This window comes from Argiope bruennichi, chromosome X2 (genome assembly GCF_947563725.1).
Source record: "Argiope bruennichi chromosome X2, qqArgBrue1.1, whole genome shotgun sequence".
Taxonomy (NCBI): domain Eukaryota; kingdom Metazoa; phylum Arthropoda; class Arachnida; order Araneae; family Araneidae; genus Argiope; species Argiope bruennichi.
Genome location: NC_079163.1, coordinates 135,143,813 through 135,168,064, shown reverse-complemented (window position 1 = coordinate 135,168,064; position 24,252 = coordinate 135,143,813). Strand labels below are relative to the sequence as shown.

General features: G+C 28.8%; 1 protein-coding gene across 1 annotated transcript in view; it reads left to right on the top strand.

Moving 5' to 3' along the window:
* LOC129959909 (sterol O-acyltransferase 1-like) overlaps positions 1-23,572 on the top strand; it is a 29,347-nt gene extending 5,775 nt beyond the window's left edge. The window contains exons 4-12 of the mRNA XM_056072808.1: positions 937-1,044; positions 3,116-3,267; positions 6,563-6,690; positions 12,259-12,368; positions 14,367-14,640; positions 17,010-17,108; positions 17,670-17,799; positions 20,805-20,947; positions 23,192-23,572. Of these exons, the coding sequence (XP_055928783.1) occupies positions 937-1,044; positions 3,116-3,267; positions 6,563-6,690; positions 12,259-12,368; positions 14,367-14,640; positions 17,010-17,108; positions 17,670-17,799; positions 20,805-20,947; positions 23,192-23,308 (1,261 nt within the window). The 3' untranslated portion in view covers positions 23,309-23,572. The remainder of the gene's footprint in view (positions 1-936; positions 1,045-3,115; positions 3,268-6,562; positions 6,691-12,258; positions 12,369-14,366; positions 14,641-17,009; positions 17,109-17,669; positions 17,800-20,804; positions 20,948-23,191) is intronic.
* Positions 23,573-24,252: the final 680 nt, after the last annotated feature.

The following is a 24,252-nucleotide window of genomic DNA, read 5'->3' as shown; positions in this document are numbered from 1 at the left end:
GAAGACTTGAGTCAGGTTTCAAAACAGGGACTTTTTTCTTTTACGAAATTCCTGCAAAATCATAATTTATATTCTATGGATGCATGCAGTTTCGTTGTGTTTATATTATTTTCTTAATTCTCATTTATAGTACACGATAAAACATATGCCATTTTACAAATAAGAAAATGTCTGCAGAAATAATTTCAAAAACGAATTTTTATTCAATTTAAATTTGATTTATTTCATGTTAAGAAGGATTGACGATTGTTATTCCTTTTTAACACGCATTCTGATATGCTGGAAATTAGAAAATTTTAATTCCTGAGTACTTCGAAAAAATGCAATATTTTAATACTTCGAAACTTAATTTCTTATTTTATCAATCAATTCAACTAAATTTGAGTTGAATTTTAAATGTGTGGGAAAATGCGAAATATGTGGCTTCACAAATTCAAACTCCCTTTGCGTTGTAAATAATTTCAGAAAAATAATTACCTTATTACACGATAATTTTAATTATGAATGAAAGATTAATAGGAAGAGTAAAAAAAATTAAATGAAAGCTATTCTGAGTTTAAATATATTAATAAAAGTAGCTCCAAAGAATAGTTTTATTCGGTTCATTGTTAAATTTGACGATATCTAATATGGCGAATTTTTAGCGAATCTTAATGCTGTTTAATTTTTAATAAAAATGTCTATACTTGCGCATACGAAGAAATAAAATTGCTAGCATGTTGATACCACCTGAAATGTTAACATGGTTTTTTTTAAACAATATTCTTTTATTGATCAAAATATGTAATTTTAAATAATTTTGATTTCTAATAAAATGTATCAAGAAATTCTTAAGAATCTCTATCTGATTTTATGTTTAAATGTTAAAAATTTAAAACATTAAGCATTTTAAAAAGTTATTTTTATTATTATTATTGATTTTCCGTTTCTATTCAGAAATCTTTGGAGAAGTCCTAATGTACGCTCTTTATACAACTTAATTCTTGCTTTTTTTGTATTCCTGTACCTGCACATCGCTATCTTCTATTACTTTAATGTCGAACGGTAAGTACCAGATTTTTTTTTCTTTCTTAGATTCCGTTTGCATTCAGTTTCTAGAAGTTACTATGCTGTAATCTTCATTTGAAAAAAATGTATATATAAACATACAATTCTTTTATTTTAATCGTCTACCATAGACTTGTTTATTAACCACAATACGTAAGCATACCATTACTTAACCCATCTTTGCATGATGATAGAAATTTCCATCATAACATCTAGTGAACAAAAAATGAACTCAAAACAGGTGTACTGTAAATTTATTGACTTTTTCGCACCTATTGCGTAATAAGGAACGTAGCTGTCAAAGAATTTAAATGTCACAATCATTATAGGAGGTTTGAACTTGCCATTTCGCTGCTTGTTGTGGTTGGAAGAAACTTTCTATTTCTTGAATATTTTTTATAACACATCTGATTTCTTTTTCTTTTCTTTTCTTTTTTCCTAATAAATACGATAATGAGTGGAGGAATTTAGAAGAGAGGGACATTGAAGATTTCCTTTAATCTAGAGCAGGAATTATCCTGATTTATTTCACAAAAAAAAACATACAAAGGAGGGTTGAAAATCAGTAAACAATGTGATCTGAATCATGCCGCAGAATATAGAAATGCGCCAGTTGATCATTTATGATATGCACAAATTTAAACTGGATCACTGATCAATTTATAATAAAGGTTTTTACTTTTAAATATCATATAAAGCCTAATGATGGTAATCCGCATGGAAAAATTTTAATATTGTTATAAACCTAATTCAATTTTGAAAGGTATTCACTGATTAACAATTTAAAGTAAACAATACAGCATGATATCCATATTTTCCTCCCTTTTGTTCAGGGCAAATTATCATTTGCATTATTTTATTCGTTTATTGACAATATTTTTTCTATTATTAATTGGACGATAAATTCTTATAAATTGAATTTTAATCGTTTTTTCTTTTTTATTACTCTGCTTCCATTTATTTAAAATATTTGGAATAATCCCTTTTTTATTTTTACTGATTTTATGAAAATTTCTATTCGCTCATATTTCTTCACTCTTTATGACATATACTTTATTTTATGTCTTCATATATGTGATGGATTTTTACACTTTTGTGACGCAAATTTTTATGTGAATTTTATTATGATATTTGGATAATCTAAACATTTTAACTGTACAGAGTTGACGAAATAAATTCACTGAACGCAGATTTTATTGTTGATTATTTATATTTAAGCACAATAATATACATAATTAACTTTTTATAAAACATATTACATTAATACAATGTCATATGTTCTGTATCATTTTTTTTATTTCTTTCTCGAATTATGTTCTAAAATCACATAGCCACATTTTTTTATGTTCTCTGGATAAACATTTGAAATGTTTAATTGAAATAGTGTGTTCGTGTTTTGCCTTCTTCTCAGTCTAGCTTTTGAGGAATACTATTTATTATAACTGCATTATAACTATTTTCTGTGCTATTCCGATTCAAGAAGCTATTTGTGTTCCAGTCAGGTGCAGTTTTTATAATTATAATTAAATTTAATCTTATTTTAAAAATATGTTAGTAAATTGTTTATAGTTAAACATATTTCTACCTTTAAAATTACATATTTTGCTACTTTTCATTCATTTGATCATGGTTCAAAATTGAGAAATCTGTTCCAAATAATCTTTTGTAGTAACATTATGCAAACAAAACTAAATTGAACTATTTTTTAATTTTTCATTTGTTCTTTTATTTGCTAAAAATTGAGAAATCTGTTCCAAATAATTTCTTATAGTAACATTATTCGAACAAAGCTAAATTGAACTATGTTTTAATTTTTCATTTGTTCTTTTATATAAACCTTTACTCCCATTGAGACTTTTAGGTCGACCCAACTACCTTAATAAAAAAATATGTTTAAAAAATAGTTGATACTTAAAAAACTAAGGGATATATTCGATCAGGTTGCGTAAATATTTTTTAAGTCCATAATCCAACTCAAATAAAGTTTTTTTTTAAATTTAAATTATGATTTTATGAATAATTGTGGCATTCTATTCGTTATTTTATTTTATTGTGATTTAAATTTTAGGTTAAAAAGAGATTTAGCATTGGTTTCATGGTCATTTGGTCAGTTTCACATTGTTACTGCCGTATGGATTGGCATCAACTTATCGATTGTTTTCTTTTTACATCCTGTCTTTCGATTCTGGGCTTCTTCTAGAGCATTTGCGAAGAAGAAGGGTAAGTATTAAGTATTTTTGGGTATCTTTAATAAATATGCCATTGAAATAATGTATAGTCCAGAAAAATATGGGATAAAGTAGAAATGAAGTGATTTGTGTTGTCTCAAGTGAAAGATATGATGATAGTAAGATAATATTCATATGATTCAAGTGATACTATTCATCTTCTTTATAAAAAGTTAATTTGTATTTTCATTATTATTTTATATTTTTAAGCTTACTAAAGGGAAATATTTTCCAAAATGTTTACAAACATTTTGAAACAAACATATTTAATTTTGAAGTCAGTGTTGCTTTGCTAGATCTTTGATCATTTTTGAAAGCATGTTACATTTAAAATGAAAACATCCGCATATTTTATGACTTTCAAATTCAAAGCTTAGTGTTATGTTGCAAATGGAAAAACTGATTGTTATATAGTTCCTTAGAAAATATATAATTTAATTATATTGTGATTAATATACGGCATTTCTTATATTTAAAATTTCTATAACGAAAGAGAACGTTGTGCACAAAAGACAAAAGCTTCATATGATGATAGAATTTTTCATATGCTTGTGAAACTGGTAGAATCGAGAGCTGAATGTGTTTTCTGCTCGAAACATTTAGACATAATTTTTATGAAATATGAAATTTAAATTTCCAGATACTTTGGTGTCATATTTTTGATCTTAAAACGCACTAACTTCTTTGAACTGTGATTTACATTTTATATTTTGCTTTTGGAAGTAATTTTTAACTAATCAAATAAGACTTTAGAAAACTCTTAAGATATTTATTTTTAGTTATGAGATTCAGGTCTTTAAAATGATCTCAAATACCTTAGCTAAAACTTAGTCCTTCCAGTTATTCTCGCTTTGTGTATAAAGAAATACAAAAGACCATGTTAGCACTATAAAATTCAGACTCCGACTTCAAGTACATCTTTCCAAAAATGATGATTTGAATAAATTATTTTTAGGACTTGATTCAGCAAATATACTTATGCTACTTCATTCATCTTTACAGGATTTGTATGCCACGATGCGCTGTATTTCTCTCTTAAGCGTTCCCTATTCTATTTGAATTTTTTTTTAATTCCCTAAAATTCTAATTGGATTTTTTTTAATCCTTTAAATTCTACTTGGATTTTTTCGTGTATTTTTTTTTTTTGTTGTTGTTATGTGTGAACTTTCCATGACAAAAATAATTTTTTTGTTTGAAATTAAAAAAAAAAAAACTATGAAAAAACTAACTAAATTACATTCCAATATTTCCTTCATACCGAATCGTCGTTTATTGCCAAGAGTTCAGTTTAAAGATTGATTGTTGTTGTTTTTCTGTAGTTTATTTGGCGCAAGAGTCATATTTGGCTTAAAGATTGAAAAGGTTGCTGGATAGAGATTCGATTGACCGCTGGGCTGTTGTATGGCAAACCTCCGTCCACTCCTGCTAGATTTGGACGGAGGTTTGAAGAGGATATGGTGGTTCACTTTTCACCTGCATTTTTTAATCGCGTTCTAAATTGAAAGTTGAATCCTAAAAGAGCTCCAATATAGTTTCAAAACGGGTCGTTATTTTGACAAAAGCTGAAAATCTCAGTTATTGGTTATGTACTTATGCAATTTGATTACGCTTTTATTGAAAGGATTTAAAATTTGAATGCAAAAACATAACATTGCAGATTATTTTTTTTTAATATTTTGTCAAACTCTTTTATCTTAGGGAATTTCTCATTTTTAAATCTGTATTTAACCATAAATTTATTTTAGCTTTTAATTAAATGCTACGTTTTATTTTTTACTTCTATTGCTATTGCTTAAAAAAGAAAAGAGCATCTCATATTCTTAAGAGAATTTAATTGATTTTTGTTTTTTAAATTAATATTTTTATTAATTTTAAATAAGCGTATACAGAATTAAAGAACGTAAATTCTGTATTTAATGCATGATACGTCGTTAAAGGATTCAGTTAAAATAGTAATTCATTTAAAAGATTTAAAAAAAGAACGCTTGTGTGTGACTTTAAATTTCTCAGTTGTCATGTGAATGGAAATGACCATAACCCCCCCCCTAAAAAAATTTCTTTTAAGACCAAAAATGAATAAGCTTTGAGGATGTCGTAATTAGGGTTACGTGCAGTTGTGGTTGACTCCAATTATTGCAACATGTTAGAAAAATAATTTTATTTACTTTTAAACTTAAGAAATGAAACAAATAATTTTGATTCACTACAAGCTTCACCGAGGCGAGTGCGCGAACATTCCGAAGAAAACGGAGAGAATAGCTTTTTAGAAGCATCGTGCGTGTCAATACCCGGATGATGTGCAGCGCGCCATTACGTCACACACAGCCTCGACGGAGACTGTAGTTTACAGATTCATATGGAAAGATGATAGGCATTCGCTACAAGATCTTTGGAGGAATAATGTCTGAAATGCGTGCCCCATAACACTAGATTTGAGACTGAATAGCCATTGGATATTTTACGTATCACCAATGTAGCGCATATCTAACTTTTTTAAACTCATTATTTGATATAAAGGAAATAACTCGCAATTTCTTCGCAAAGAAGATATCAAGTTTACACCAGTACTATAATTTACTCATCCTTTATTCAATCCTGAAAGGTGTTTTATAATTCTGCTTTTCAGTACCAAAGGAATGTAATTTAAAAAAGACGATTTTCCAGTTACAACAATTTTGTATACAAAATCTGATATTACATCAAGTCATAACTAGGTAAATTTATTAAGAATACACTTTTTATAATTTATTTATTTTTTAATTTATAATTATAATTTATTCAAATAACGAATTGAAGTTTTTCCATTTTTATTTTTCATTTTTCTGGAAAATTGGTATAAAGTGGCTTACGTTTAAATTAAAGAATTAATTTTAAATTAAATTAAAGAACGTTTCTGAATTAAAGAATTTATGATCGCTCAATATTTAGAACTCTGTATGTATAACGATGGATACTTTAATCTCTTTATAGATTTTGTGATTCAATATTTTGCACTTTATTCATTTCGTATGAAACAAAAACAATGGATAAACATGAGTAGATATGAAAGTAATAGATATTTGAATCTTTTTATAGGCCTTTATGATTTGATGCTTTGCACTTTATTCATTTCGTATAAAGCAAAAGCAATGGATAAGTATGAATGGATATGAAAGTAATGGATACATTAATCTCTTTATAGGCCTTTATGATTTGATATTTTGAACTTCATTCATTTCGTATAAAGCAAAAACAATGGATTAGTATGAATAGATATGAAATTAATGGATATTTTAATCTCTTTATAGGCCTTTATGATTTGATGTTTTGCACTTTATTCGTTTTGTATGAAGCGGCTTTGCTGATAATTCCACCAAAAATAATCATAGACTGCAATATACCACCCGCATCATCTTGCGCGTTAGTAATGGAACAGGTCAGTATTGTATTCTTTTTTTATAAACCAAGTATACATAAATATGAGTTAATAGAGTATACAAGTTAAGAGTTAAATAAGAATTTAATGTTGTCTTTATTTCTCTTACATTTACGTTATGTTATAATTAATACTTCTCTCATTCGGTGAAACATCAGAAATCTATTAATTAATAAATTGCAAAACCATTTAGGGATGATATTCTAAATATATAAAAGATCTGGTTTATCTTTCTGTTCGTTTTAATCGTCGCTTTACACTCTTGGATCGTTTTATATATCGAGATGAAATATGGGTCACAGATGGATTATCCCAAATGGAAATTTTTTTAAAGCTATTTTAAAATTCGAATTAATTTTTATTAACTTGATTCTAAATGATAAATTAGAATTAATAGTTGGGAAATTTTAGGAATCATCATAATTTTGTTTGCAATTGGAGAGCTATAATTTTTGTATCACTCTAGAGTTCAGTACATTTCTAATTATCGTAACTTGAAGTTTGTAACTGAAAATTGATCTGTGCAACTTTTCTAATTTTAGTGTGTTTTCTATTTATTTATTTTACTGAATAAACTTTTTTTCCAAGTTGACCTACGGGACTTAATTATTAATTAAACACCAGGCTTATGCATTAGCATTTCGCGCAATATTTGAGTTCCACGTGTTGCCATTCAATAAAAATAACAATTGAGAGTAAATGAATTATTATTGCATACGAGTTCTTTTCACATTTTTATGTGGTTTTAAAGAATTCTTTTTTCGCTTCTGTATTATTTAGCTCAGTGGTATCTTGATATGATACTTGATAGTAATTGAATTATGCCTTCGGAGGCCTTATTTATTTTTATTTCGCTGATAGTGTACATAATAGGCAATATAATGTGGTAACTAAACTACAAGTGTTCAATATTCAATTCTAAGGGTCATTAATTATTACATGGGACCAGTTTAAATATCAAGATCAGAAAAAAAAACATTTATGTATATAGTTTGTAGATTATAAATTTCTTTTTCAAGTTAATTATTTATGGTTATAAGAAAGTAGTTTTTTTTTACAAATCTGAAATCCAGTAAAAATCGCTTATCTAGTAAAATGGTTAAACGTTTAACAGATAATGGTTTCAGGTACCATATATCTGCTATAGTTATAAATAAATTTGTTGAAATTAAACAGAGGAATAAAACGTTAGGTTTAGTAGATAGTTGAACTAAAGATTGAAACAACAATATTGAGATTGAATCAAGTAATAGTACTGAATTATTGCTTTCCAAAGGAGCTCAGAACTGAAATTTATGGAAATTCCAAGTAAAAGTAATTTTACAGAGCGAAGAACTATTTTAGAATATTTAAAAAAATTGCTCCAGCAATAAATGACGATTTAGAGGAAGACATAAAACAGCTAACTGAATGCAAGAAAAGTTATTTAAATTCATAAGATATCCCAGCTAGCTGGAATGAAAATGGACCTGTAATATTGCTAAAGTAATATGTTTTTTGTATCAGCACAAATCCAAAGTGAATACTCACTTTGGATTTGTGCTGATGTATGTTACAAAAAGATGTTATGTTACAAAAAGATGTTATGTTACAAAAAGATGTGTATGTTACAAAAAGATGTGTATGTTACAAAAGATGTGTATGTTACAAAAAGATTTTTAATGCTACTTGCGATGGAAAACAAATGACGGAATGTATTCCCAGTTTAAATGAAATTAGAACGTAAAACTAAAGCAATCTACGGGAAATATACGTGACCATATGCTCATCACTGAAGTTTTCGATGATTTGCTTCCAGATTATCAGTATTTCCTTAGTGTCTGTGAATATGTACCTCCTGATAAACAAGGTATTAATGACTTTATTAATAGATTATCAATTGATAGATAAAAAAAGATTGAAAATGCACAGACTCAATAAGGAAATGCTTTCATAAGTAAGAAGTTATAGAAGAAGAAACAATATGAGTCAAATGCATGCAAGCTGTAATATCTATCAAAAAAGTGCTTTTCAAAGACTTTGATTTAAAGTTATGTTTTCTATGTGGGAAGCAAATTATAGAGCCAAAACTTTTGACAAAGGCCAATTCTCGCCTACAAGCAAAGAATAATTTAACCAAAAGAAAAAATATAAGATTTCATCAGTATTGTTTAGCTGTTGAAAAATGAAAGTAAAAGCAGTTGGCATTTCATTTTTATTGGTCTAAATTCTGTGGTTAGGCAGCACATGATATACGACAAAGCATAGATTTATAAAAGAATGCTAAGTCTTATAAAAATAAAGATTGTATTGGAAATACAATAGATGCTTTTGGCAGAGATAGTTTTCAAAACAGAGCATTTGATGAAAGGAATTATATTCCAGTGAGTTGAAAAATGTTTTATATTTTCTTAATTTAAAACGAATTCTCATTTTCGTTAGCTCAATAAAAGAGAAAGTCTGTGCAATCGAATTAGATAAAAAATTTGCAGAATCATGAACGACGAAAAAAAAAATTGGAAATAGAGCGGATAAGTTATGCAAATTAATCCAAAACAAGTCTTTTTGGAACATATAGTGATAGATTATTCGTAGTCATCACAGTTTTTTAATACAAGCTAATAATATTATCTGCATTTTTATAATGCATTTATTCATTTAAAAATGTTTTATACATCTAAAGAAAACGAACTTTATTTTCCTTATGCTCTCTAAATTTTTAATTCTCATAATATTTATTGACGTCCAATTAAAAATGGTTTATATCCTTTGATGTATAGTAAGAAATATTCAACATTTTGGAACTATCTGATGAAGATAAGCCAATAATGACAACGTAAAATACAGAGCAACATAGACTACAGCGTTGATAGCAGATATTGATTGATAAGACAGATCTATTGCTTAGTATAACATACTGATGCCTGGATAAAAAGCATTTTGGCAAGTAAAAATATAGTTAAGCCAATTATGATTTTTAAATTATTCGATCTTTCATAGTCTTGAAATATCTTTTTTATATTTTAACTGCAAATTTCATTTTCATCGTTTCATTCATTGTCATTGATATTAAACTGTAAAGGAAAAATATTAGCATTTTTTGTATCAATTTTTACTTACATATATTTTATTTCGCTTTATATCTATATTGACATATGTTTTGTATTTCTTCCATTTCAGTTTAGACTTTTATGAAGAGTTATGCATTTGTTCGAGAAAACATTAACAGAGTTTTAAAGTATAAGCTCCATCAAGGTATTGTGAAATCTCAATTGATTCGTATTTTTCGTGATTCAATCCTGATAAAGCCATAAAATTATACAATGCCGTTAAAAATTAAGAAAATTTTTGTTTCTGGTGTTTATCGTTAGAATGACAATTTTAATAAAGTTAGATTGCATATACGATATAAAAAAATAGCTATACAACTGTAATTTATGTATAAATTATCGTGTGCAACCATCATTAACATCAAAAGATTTAAAAGAAAATCAGAATAAAGCACAGACTGGCAAAAAATGTGGCCCTCTCCTAATCTATAGCTCTCGCAATATTAATTCAAATTTCAGTTTTTATAACATAAGGTTTGGTTAGATTTAGTTTGAATAAGTTATATTGACTTTTTCTTTAAATGCATCACGAGGTCCTCTTGTGTACAAGGCCGGCCACCCTGCCAACCACTGTACGAAGGAGTATTGACAGGAGCATCACGTGGGTTATTTGGGATGCAGAATACTTGAAAGATTTGGTACTTACCTGCTCTAAATGTCACCATATTATTCAGAGGATGTTCGGTTCTCGATGTCATATTCAACGTGACTAAGTCCACTTGCACAGAATCTGGAATTCCTTGCCACGAATCCAGATCTTAAACCTTTCCTCAGGCCACCGCAGTCTAATCCAAGATTGATAATCCAGTTTCTAATATGTCAGTTGCTGCCGGAAATATGCTTGAAATGCTCAAGATCTCTAGTAGAATCAATTCATTCAAAGCAATATAAATCTTCTGATATTGTTGATGCTTGCCTTTAACAGTACCTATCATTAAGAATTGAATTACCAATGTCTCTTTTGATTTCACTTTTTAATCAGTCATTTCTACTTTGTGTATGTGTAACACTAGCTACACATTTCTACCTGCGTTTTTCGATAAAAATCTGCTTAGTTTAATTTCATCTACTCGTTTTTACATTTTTGTCAGATAGCTTAGAATCTTTACCTAATATAATACAGAACACGATCTAAGTGTAGAATTCTCCCAAACAACATCAAATTTGAAACACCATTAGCTGATATTTAATGTCAAATCTTGATAAAATATTTCACTTACTACAGGTTACAAGGATGACGATGATTCATTCAGTTGCTTTCCCAGTGCGCAAATCTTAATTGCGTTCGAATATTACACTATTTAGTATTTCAGTAGCAAAAATGTGTCCCACTGAAAATTTTAATACTACAAATAAGATGATTATAAGAATTCCCAAGACTGTTAATCCTATTGTGATATCTCGGCTTTGAGAAGAAAAGATTATAAATATGAGACTCGATTTTTCTGAATATTCACTGTGGGTGTTGGCTAGCATTTATGTGAAACTTGCCGTCGATATTCAAGACATTCTCAAATGTGTGTGGTGTTAAAGTGTGGGGTGTGGCTCTGATGTTTTCCTAATCATCTAATTACGATTCAAAACAATGAGATCCTTTCTCAGTGTAGTCATTGTGCATAACATTCTTTTCATAGTTAAAATCTGGAAAAAGCATTTATTTAAAACACCTACAAAAAATAAATTCAACTTAAACTAAACGTTAAAGCTTCACTAGAATAAATCCGCTGTAATCGTGCGCATTATGAATATGACAATTTTTTAAAAATTTTTTTGACTTATTTAAAATATTGATAGTGATTTATTAAAGAGCCTTCCATTAATAAACAATAAATAAATCTAGAATCGAACATTGGTATTGTGATAATACTTTAAGCATCTTTACTTTACGCAATTGCATCATTAATTAAAATTGGTATTACTGAAAAATCAACTTTTTGAAATTTAAAGCATTGCAAAAGTTTATTGCATTATCATACGCCAAAGCTGCCTGGGAAAAAAATAGAATTATTAATGAATTTTTATTTAAAAATAGAATTAAAAGTTTGATAAATCCCTTTCAGAGAACTTACTACTGAAAAACATATTAGATCTGATTGTTCAGGGTGAAATAATTTGCCTGATCATGAAAATTTTGAATAATTTTTAAATTTGCATGTTGCACCAAATAATATGCAGGCAATATTCCAACCAACAATCATTATCATGTTAAAAGTAATAAAATCCTTAGTACCGTGGATGAATCGTAACAAGCAATTATGACAAATGTTAAAAATGCATTCCAGTTTTTTGAATTTCATCATTTTTTAATATTTTATATACGTTAAGAAGTTAAAATAAGCCTGCATGAAAGTAATTACTAAAGAAATTTCATAATTTTGGTAGCTCTTAATGATCTCTATTTTTTTCTGTACTTTTTATAAAATATGTACTGCTTTTGTTTTTCCATATTGAAAAATTAAAAATCTCTGTTTACGATGAGGAATCAAACTCACCTCCTTGTCTAGAAGTAGGAAAACTGATATATTTTTTATTTGCACCTACATTAATTTACAGAGATAGCTATCCAAGATACAAAAAGGAAAAATCCTTGCATTCATTCTTTCATTTATGATATTTTACGAATTTTGCAAGTCAGTTATGCATATGTTTATATATATATCATCAATAAAATTAGACAAATTCTTGAAAAATGCTTTAACATATTTCTGTCGCTTTAAAATATCATCTCTATAATAGAAAAAAATTACATTCGCTAATTTACGTGCAATGTACTGCGACTGACAAGATAATAACCACATACCTCTGTTTTCCAAATTTCATCATGAAATAAAAAAAAACTGATTTTTTTTTTTTTTTTTTTTTTGCAAGCATGAATGATTGTGGGGGATTTTTTTTTCTTTTTTATATTTAGTATGAACATGAGACCTACATGCTATGTCTATGTAATAAAAATCATACCATATTCGCTACTGATTGCAAAAAATTCAATTATTTCCTCCAGTTTTAATATTTGGAAAACAGAAATAAAGGACGATATTGCTTGCTATGCAACGGTATGTTGTTTACAAACAATATATCCATTTGTGCGAATTTTTCTGTTGCATAGATGAGATTTTAAAATAGCATGAACACATTCATTCATTTTCATTTATTCAATATAAGAAATAAAAATACACGAAATCGTAGTAGAAATAGTATTAAGAAATCATTTCCTTAATTTGATAAATGTTTTAAAATTCTAAATATTGTAATTATTCATAAATTCATTCGATATTGAAATAAAATTCATCTGCATATCAAATGAGATGTTAAAACTTTAACTATTTACTCAATCTCATCAGTGGCGAATAGTTCTTTTATGAAGCATCGATGTAAATTGATTTCTTTTTTTTTTAAAAAAAAAAACTTTGATTTAAAATAAATTGAAGTAAAAAAATTATTTCGGAAGTGATCTTGTATGAATGTACTAAAAATGAATTTTCTAATTTTAATTATTTTATAATTCATTAACACAAACATCAGAGAATTTTGAGACAAATTTTTTTCTCAAATTCACTATCAGATAGTGATACTATAGCAAAAAAAAAATGCATCAGATGATAATTATATTCTGAAATAATTAAATATTGCATAATTTACTAATTTATAAGTATACTTAATTTGAAAACTCTATAATGCGTTCAAAATTGATTATAAAGTTCAATTTTTATTTCCTCACGTAGAAAAAGTATTGTAATCGTTAAAAAAAATTTTACTCGAGATTTAAATGAATATATGTTAAACTGAAAACTTCCTGAGTTTGTAAAACACATTTTTGGCATTACGTCTGTCTGTGACAAATATAACTCAAATAAGCTTTGAGCTAAAGGGTTGAAATTTAGTATATAGTGTTTGCACAAAATTTGTGTATTTTTTCGAACGGATTTTTTTTCAAAATACGTTCGAAAAATTCTAAATTACTAATACAATTAAAAAATATCTGGCCATCTGTCAACTTTTCAGTAAAATCCGTTCTGAGGAAGTCTGTCTGTACGGCTGTTTGAGGACAAGCTAACACAATAACTACAAAACGAAGAGAGATGTATAAAACTCAGTACATAAATTTAGCAACTGTATTGTAATTACGTATCTAGTTTGGAGAGAAATTCAACAAGAGGTTGACTACTTGTTGGCTTGTATTTTCAGAAACAAATAAACGCAGTGACTTAAAAATATCTAATTTAGCATGGGATTTGTAACTACAAAAAGCAGTTTTTAGCAAATTTCTGTTTGAATCGGTTGAGAAAAACGTGTCAAAAATACAAATTCGATTTTCGGATACTTTTAACACAAGTCAGAGATTTGTCGCCAAAAAAACTCGCCAAGAATGACACGATGCATTCAGTAAAAATGGTAAATTCACGACAAAGTTGAATAGATCATAATTAAAATAGGTCAATACCATGCAGGGTGCTCTCTGGGTTAACAGCTTTATTAGGGACTGTGAGTGAAAATTTTTGAAAGACTACTCCCTCTGGTTAAAAATAGGGAAAAGTCACGTTTAAATAAAAGTTTATAAAAGTGTTTCACTTTTTCTTTTATTTTCAGAACATCTGGTATTCGCTGGGGTTTCGTTGCCTGGAATCTTTTGCAATTATTTCTTATTGTATTGGGTGACTATATTGTCTACATTTGTTTCTTAGCGAATAGCTTCAACAAGGCGGGCATTGAACCCATACCCATCACTCATTTTGTGTGTTTGATGGCTATTGCAATCTTCGCAGGTAGTATGATCTCGTTCGTAACGTTTTATCCCATATTACACTGTTTGCCGAATGCTTTTGCTGAAATGCTGAGGTTTGGCGACAGATTGTTTTATGAAGTAAGTATCTTTCTAGTTGCGTGCTGATTTCATATGTTTATAAATGTTCATAATAACTGCTGATGGAGTGACTTCTTTTAAGATTTTTTCTTAAGCAGATTTTAAACACGGTTTTTTTTTGTTTGTTTTATGTGAGTGATAAATGTAATTTTCAAAATTCTTTAAAAAAAATCAATCTCACTTGTTAGATGAGTCAGGTATTTCTCATGACTTTGTTTGAATTTCAGTATTCAGTTTTATCATGATTAGTTTTGTTAATGTAACGAGATTTCCCGCTTTCACAACCAGGAAATCCCACGGGGGAGCACCTCGTAATTGAAAGTGAGAAGCGTTTGGCTTGGTGGTTGGTTCTCGCCACCCTTGTAGGTATACGAAAATGTGGGGGTGGCTACTTCCTATCGATGACGGGAAGGGCTTCTTAGGGAAGGGTTGTACCGTAGCCGGTGATGGCCCTTAGGAAACAACCCCAGTTCCCGACAGTGTTGCTATCACGGCAGTCCAATCATTTTTTTTTCCGTATGCCTTCGAACGGGTCGGAGTAATTAGTCTATGATTCACCACCAAAAAAGTAATATAGCTGACAACAATTAGTTACTTGCTTCCTTTTTGAGTTTATTCCAATGCAGTAAATGAAATAAACAAACAAAAAAAAAGAACCATCTTACTGGAAGCTTCATAGAATTTTTGAGGATGAACAAAAAAATTCTTACTTACATTAGCTGTCCTAGTTTTAAACATCGATATTTTATAAGTTTAAATACCGTTTTCTATGGATACATCCTAATATTAGCGAACAATTTAAAATTTTCATTGCTAGAAATCCAATACAGATATTTATTGTATATTTCTTTCCCATAAAATTCTGAATAACTTGATTGATTTCCTTAAATATTAAACTCCATTTTTTGTTGTGGTGGTTAGAACTTTGGAAAAATAAGCTTACTTTATTAAATTTAAGCGAATTTTTTTATTAAATTTAATTGCAAGGACTATTTTTATATATACCAATTTTATAATTTCATTTATAATTGTTATATGTAGATATCTTTTCTTTTCCAATATTTTTTTGATATATTTACAATAAATGTTTACAATTTTTAAAATTATAATAGATTGGAGTGTTCATTTAATTGACAATTAGCCGCCTTCGGCGATTAGATGTTTCGTTCAGTATGTTGGTTGTATTTAACTTCAATTAAATATCTTATAATAATTATATTTATGATTTTCTCAAAAATAATTTGTTAACTTCAAATTGTTAGAGATATTAAAGCTTTCTTTAATACCCCTCCAAGGTTTTTTGTATGTTGTATAAGTGAAATTTTCTAATAAAGTCTCAAGGCTTCCTCGCTGAAAACAGAGCTGTTAGTGTAATGGACCTTCTAATGTACATCGTATTTCACAGTGATATCCTAGTCATTTCGGTTTATTCCTCATGTGAATCCCATCTCTACTATTGATATGGATGAATGTGGGCGCGCTCTAAATGACCTCGAGTTACTAAATTTTGCTCAGATTTTGAGAAGTATGAATGGGCATTTCAGAGTGATTTCTATGAAATTTTAATTTAAATTTAAATTAATTAAAATAATTTAGATTTTTGAGGTAACTTCTGAAAAAAATATTTGTTTTGCATCGTTTTAATGTCCAGACAATTATCTTTTTTATCTTTTCAATGATTCAGAATTTAATTCCTGTAAGATTTTTAGATCTATATGTATATAATTAGGCTTTAAATCTATTTTGAAGAATATTTGACAATAATATTTCCATTGCTGTGAATGAAACGGAAATCGGTTTCATTGTTTCTTCCAGTACGTAATCGCATGATTTTCTTTCATTGTTTCATGCTTGAGAAGAAGGATTTTAATTAATAGCTGAGTAGTTTATAGACGAATAAAAAATGAAAATCGCGTCATTTAGAAGACGAATGAACTGGACATAATAGAGCTCTGACGTCATGGAGCTGAATTCCATTAAAAAGGTTCTTATACATGATGAACATAACTTATGTAAGACTATTAAAACTACACTGTTTGAAATCTAGATTCTATTTAGTATTGTGCCATTTTTCCTGGAATTGAAAGTGATATCTTCAAAGTTTGGCTCGGAACATTTCTATGAAGTTAAATCTTATGAATGCACGTTTGCTTTAGGAGAACGTTTCTTATTGAGGCAGTAAACTACAAGCGTGTATGCCTGTGAAAAAGAACATCCCTTGCTTTTTCAAATTAAATTTTGTTTTCTTTGATGCTTGTCTTTATCTATTTTACTCTGCTACTAATAACTGAAAGAACTGACGAAATAATGTATTTCTGAAAGTTACTTGCACCCAGAAAAGATGATACCTCGTGTATTTTTATTTAAAGGATTGGTGGAACTGTACTTCCTATAAAAAAATTTACCGATCTTGGAATATACTTGTACATGATTGGCTGTACTTCTACATATATTGTGATATGTACGCTGTAAGTAACAAATTTATTTGCATATTTAAATGAACCACATAATGCATAAATGTAATAAGTTCTCTGTTTCGAGAACAGCGTTAGTTCATTTGGAAGACAAGCTGAATGATACGTTTGTGTTTGTATTTTGTGGCAAAAATTCCTTTAGAATTAATCTGCACGACACTGATGGTATTTAAATATTTATATCAAAGAAAAGAAAAGAAATCTTTAATAAGCGTTTTAAGAATTCAGTAATAAGTTCTAAGCTGAAATTCACATATATTATTCTATATATAAACTTAACAAAAATCTTAGATATTATAAGTTGAAAAAGAATTGAAGTGGATATTTGTTTCCAAATTCATAATTAAAAAAAAGCCTATTAATAAAAAAATTTAGTGAAGAAACAATAGTAAATATTAATTTCTTTCTACATAAAATATAACGCTGTATAATTTCTAGATTGTATTAAATCTTTAATATAATCTAATTAATTGTATTAAATCTTTTTTAAAAGCATCAGAATATTTTGCTTTTTAAAGGTATTTGATTATTTATCGCCGTTTATCTTTTGTTTAGATTTTGAAAAGCAGAACTGTTGCTATGTTGTCAGTGTTTCTGCTATCTGCAATTGTTCATGAATATATCGTAGCCGTTTCTCTCAGATTTATATTCCCTCCTTTATTCACATTATTTTACATAGCTGGTAGTAAGTATCCTTTTATGAATTACTTTTTTATTATTCTAAATAAAAACATATTTAAAGCACGTTTATATCTGTGTACTGTACTGCTTAAAGCACGTTTTTTTATAGGAACATCAGAATACAAGATATAATAACCGTAACCGATTATATGTCATATACATAATTTTTTAAATCTGTAATGAATATCAGAAATTTTCTTCATTTTAATTTGCAATTTCTTTTTCTTTTAATATTAATTTTGCTTCTGTTTCTTTATAGTATTGTTTTCACTACTTCATGATTACACGATTTTGTTTTCACCTTCACATTTTAAAATTATTTTCAAATTTTCAACAAACTAATAAAAGCGTATTTAGAAATTTTTTAATTAACCTTTTAATAAATATTTTGTAATTAGCTATTGTAAATATTATGAAATCTGAAAATCCTTTTTTCTTGAAGATTCAATATATAAATTGAGCCATGCATATGGAGTCAAAACTAAGTATAAAATCGATTTTTCAGTATAACTGAGTATAAAAGTGATTATAAATTTCACGTTTATAGAAGGAATCAAATAAAGCTAATACAAGTATTTAAAACTGCTTTGGCATGTTTTAACAAAACTAAGAATGCTTTTTTTTGTAGAATTGAATACTTTCGAATACGCCTTATTTAAACCGTTTATAAGTGAAATTATTTTGGGATTCCTCAAAATGGATTTTAAAATATCAATATAAAAGTTGAAAGTATTTTAATTAATTTAAATTAAAAAACATTAATACTGAACATTAAACTTTGTCAATAAATATATTAAATTATCTAAATTCAGTAGAAATATTAAATTGAAAAATAACATTTATATCATATCGAATAATAACAGATATGGATTAAACTTCTTTTTTCCTTTGGAGTGGAAATTTATAATAAAGATTTTCTATATAAAATTTGGGATATTTTTACAGTGAGATCTGAGTATAAGTAGGACAATGAAAATTGACTTTGAAAAATAAAAAATAAAGTTCAAAAGTTGACTGATTCGGCCCTGAAAGGCCCTCTATTCGTCATAAAGTGCTAATTAAAAATCCTGACATGTTGTCGAGGTACTCTTTGTTCCTTATCCGTTGTGGCACCTTCCCGATAAGGTGGGAAAAATCGATTTTTAGCTGTCTTTAGACTAAAAACCGTAAAAAAGTAAAAATGAAATCGGTTTTTAATAGTCCCTATGCTAAAAAAAAATTGAAATCTGTTTTTAACTGTATCTAACCAGAAACTGTAAAAAAAAAAAAAAAAAGCAAAAATGAAATCGATTTTTAACTGTTTCTAAATCAAAACTGGTAAAACCTTCAAGAAAAGGAAGTTTGGGGATGATTTGCTTGAGAAATTTTCAGTATACTGTCCACCGTTTCCTCCTGCCAGCTGAAAGCGCAAAAACTGCATGTTTCACAACATATCGGAGTGTTTCAGTGGTGATAATATAAATGTGTTGCATAATGCATGTTTGCAATTCACCTAAGACCGCATTCGGACGTCTGTACACAACATTTATAGGTAACTCCACAGGGTTCAAGTATGTTGATCGTAACGGCCAAGCTGTTGGAAAATGGCGACTGATAATTTTGTCATTTCCAAAGTGAAGAATCAAGAGCTTCTTTGCTGTGTTGAAATGTCCTGGGGAGTGCTACCCAGCATAAAAATTGTGATGTCCACATCCACTCTGTTGCAGTGTTGAAATGAGTTGTTGCGCAAAAGAGATTCATAACGTATCCTATTGACTGTACCGGTTATAGGATTCAAAATATCAATCTGTTCAAAAATTAAGCAATCAATAATAAAGCCTGCCGTAAGCTCTCACCACACGGTGCCCTTTTGAAAATGGAGAGGTGATGGTTGCATTTGGAACATATTCTCTCTTACCAGTGTTTTGGAATTGTGAATGTCGACAGAACTTTGGAGAATTAAATGGGCTTTTTTGTCTACAAAATGATTTATGGCTATGCATTGTCCATTTCCTTTGAAGCAAAAAAAAAAAAGAACCGGCTTCAGTAATAGCTCCTCGTTTTGACAGATCAATAGGAAGTAACTCCTGAAAATGTGTAATTTTGAATGGGTAGTATTGCAAGATTGGCAAATTTTTACGAATCATGCACACACATATGTCTGAAGTCTGGAAAATTCCCTATATACTGCGCATTACCAGAGCAGTACTTGGCACTTTCTATAGTGGTGTAGCCACATCCTCCCCTGATGTCGAAGCAATTGCTTTCCTCTCTATGCCACATTTCACTTCAAATGAGCCCGTCTCTTCAGCTTTATCAATCATCTTCTTCAGACCGAATGCTGTTATTTTACCGGAACCGCTTCTAAAATCCCGTAACGTCCGGGATTACTTGAAGGTAATTTTCGCATAGTCACCATTCTTGTAAAAATATTCATAGTAGAGACACGACTATCTTCTGAAACGCAGAAACTGCTTGTTCCTTATTTTTATCACAAGAATAATGTGAGCTGCGCATATCATGTCTCTGAATTTGCACCTTTAAATTAACACATCTTTTAAAGCAACAGATTTCAACATACTGTGAAGAATACAGCCCCATATATCGGTAAACTTTTGAATTTTTTCATTCATAAAACGAATTTTTCAATATGAAATATTGTGTCATTCTGACCAGTAGTTCTTTATTAACAGCCTTTTGAAAGTGCAATTTTAATTATAATCAACCGATACATTGCTCTACTATTTAAGAAATATTAGCTCCAGTATGCTTTATTTAAGCTCATATTATTAAATACTCTTTTTTATAGGCATAAGAATGATTTAGCCTCTCTTTTAACCCTTATTATATGAATAATCATAATTTATTAAATTTTGGCATGTTATATCTAAATCAAAGTTACATAAATATCTAGTTTTAATTTATTCAAATTTTTCCAATTTTTGTATTCTTTTGTAACTGTCTCGATCTTAATTTTTTTTTTTAAATTTGCACCAAACTATTAATAAAAATCCAACATTTTTTTTTCAGTTATATTCATTTTTATGACTCGAAGAAGAACCTCAAACTTCTGGAACTTTTTCCTTTGGTTTACTTTGTTGCTAGGATATGGACTTTTACTAGTTTTCTACTCTTTGGAAATGTCTGCCAGGATCAACTGCCCGAGGATTTTAGTAGGTTTTTCCTCCTTTAACTTAGTTTTACTTCCTACACACGAAGTATAGAAAGAGAAAATATTATACACGTCAAAAAATTGCAAGTCGAGATTTCGTTGAAACTCAACGTTTCAGAACTGCCTGAATCCGAAAAACACGTTTCTGGAAGTATACTTGTCTGTCTGTGAACACGATAACTAAAAAATGGTTTGAGCTAGCCGAGCGAAATTTGTTGTATGGTTTTTACAACAAATTTGAAGATTTCTGTCAAAGTTTGAACAAGATCATTTCAAACGAAGGTCTGTCCCTTCAATTGTTCCAGTATATCTTAACACGATAAATATCAAACAAAAAAGCTGGATGGATAAAATTTGGTACCCAAATTTAAAATTTAAAGTGTAGACCTGCATTTAATTTAGAACCAAATCCGTGCAGGGCTTAACCATCTTTCACAAGCTTTTCTTTACTTTTTTCTACACTTTAACGTGATGACTAAAAGATTTTAAATATGATATGTGATTTTGAAACTATCATTGAAGTTTTATGTCAAATTTCATTTTTAATTGGACGGGAAAAAAGTATATACATTCGATTTTCTGGTACTTTGTACTAACCAAATCCTGGCGATTAATCGCCAAAAATCGCATGCTCTTTCGTAATCATTGTCTAATATCTATTCTCTATCTTTCCAATTGCATTTAAACAGAATTCAAAATCCCAAAAATCTGAAGGACTGAAATTTGATTTATGGTTTTATTATCATAATCACAAATCTATATCCCTTTTTTTAGATTAAATCTATCAAAGAATGAAAAGCTTGTTGGTGTATCCGTTTGCTCGTATGTGAATTCGAAAATTTATAAATGCTTTAAGCTAATTTGCGATCAAATTTGCAAATCTGTATAAATTAAAGAATCTAATTGCTCTACTGGAAGTTGACTTGCAAAAGAAGTGCTCGATTCTTTTCTTTACGAGACGGAACTAAGCACAGAACGCAATATATTAGATTGTTGAGATGATACTTCCGTTATTTGAAAGTTGGGGTATAACGCATCCACATCTCAGACCTCAATGTTAATGACATGCACTGTTGCATCCTTGTAACTTTTTTCCTTTATAAATAAATATCTAGAAAAAATGGAGTTTTTTTTATCACTTAGCATGATTATTTTCACTATCACTCAATGTCTTTCTATCACTTTCAATTTATCACTTAGCATTTTATCTTGTGAGAAAATTATGTTTTGGTTTGGGGTGTTTGAAGCCTCGAAATGCACGGGCAGAAAATCGGCGATTTATCGCTTTTGAGGCACCAGTTTTTTGCTTTTAGGGTTGTTAGAAAATGATAAAGAAGATTGTCACATTTGGTGACTTATAGCCAACAAAAGGTATAAAATGGCACGAATGTTTGCCATGTACCCGATTCTCCGGTCTGGCCAATAAAGGGGAGGGACGTTGGAAGTTATCGTCCGGAAAAGCGCATAGAAGAAAAGTGAAATGAACGCGGAACAGTGAGAGAAGTATCGAAAGCTATATAATATATGTTTTTTTTGTTGTTTTTCTTAGTTTTCAATTTTTCTGGCTAGCAAAAATTCTTGGAGCTCGAACGATTTTGAGAATTAAAAAAAAGTCGTTTTCTAAATATCGACGTATATGCGTAATCTGATAGTTACGTAATTTTTTAAAACCGGTTTAAACTGGCTTTGCAAGAATAAAATCTGGCCGCGGGAAAAAATTTTATTGATTTTAAGATTTATTTATTGATTTTAAGATGGTCAAAAACCATCGCTTTCCTAAATGTTGGTGATTGCGAGATATGAGTCATGTGAGAACATGTTTTTCTATCGGATCGATACCACTTAATTTAAAACAAATAATGTTATCATATGATTACTTGAAATTTGCGATAGCAGATTTCAATTTTTTTTTTTTTTTCCTTTTCTTTTCTTTCTACGAGTTCTTTTAAAAATGGATCACATATAATTTTTTTAAAAAGTTATATTATGATGAAATTCATTTCAGATTTAGAAATAATTATATTTTAAAACATTTCATGCTCGCATTGACAGTAGGTTCGTAGTAATAAACTAATTAGCATAAACTTTCTGCTTTAGATGCGTAAAAAATTTTGAGTTGTATTAAATATATTTCTGATTTCCAAAAATTCCAAACTAAAATGATGGATATAATAAGGTTAATTGTGATCGATTACTTTATACAATATCATGTTCCTCAATAATGAATAATTTATTGTTTTTACAGGCCAGACCATTTCACCTACACCTACCAAATTTGGTACATGTATACCTTGGAGGTCGGGAATGTGCACCTGGGGTTCCTTTTTTTGAATTTTTAATTAGAATTTTAACTTTTAATTAAAAACTAACTTTCCCGCCAAACAAATTATTTCTTTCCCCACCGCCAAATGAGTAAGGCTTCAACATTTTTTCCCAACAGCAATGAGGCTTAGGCGTAACATTTTCCTGCCGATTAATTCAAACGATTCTATTCATTTTCTTAATGTTTTATGCATTTAAAATTAAAGATTATTAATTAATCGATCTTTCAGATTCATTCTGAAGTACTTTTGAATTAAAATAACTCAGATTAAAGGAAATTAAAAATTTCTAATCGGCATAGCGTTACCCCAACTGGCGTAGAAAATTCAAGCATTTGCGTTACCATAATTGGCGTTGAAAATTCACGCATGCGTATTGTGTTCTGATTGTCGACAATGGATACGATCTTCGTTTTGAAGGTTTAATATGTTTTCGACAGATTATTTCAAAGGATTGTGTTTATTTTCTTAGTGTTTGATGCATTTAAAACTAAACAATGTTAATTAATCGATCTGTTCATGATGAATCTGAGAAAATTTTGTAGAAAACTTCTTAAGATATTACATAAATTAAGAAAGATATTCTTAATTTTGCATAAGGTTTAGCTTAAATGCAAAGCGACTGTGTTTTTAGTACTCATATTTTAAAAGAAAAAAAATTCATAGTTTCAGTAAAAAATTTCCTGATTTAAATTGCAATTTAACCATTTCCACTTTAATTTAAAGCATAAATTGTACGGGGGCTAAAAGAAAATTAGGGAGATACATATTACGTTATAGTTGAAGGCATTTATAATATTATGAATGAATTATATGACTATCAAAATTTGTAACTTTAAAATATATCCATGAAGAAACTATTAAAATACGAGTTACATAAAATATTTAACTATTAAAATTTTAACGAGCATTAATATTGGTGAACCGGTTGGTCGCCAAGTTTTTTCCCCCACTCTAATGAGGCTAGGGTTAACATTTTTCGGTT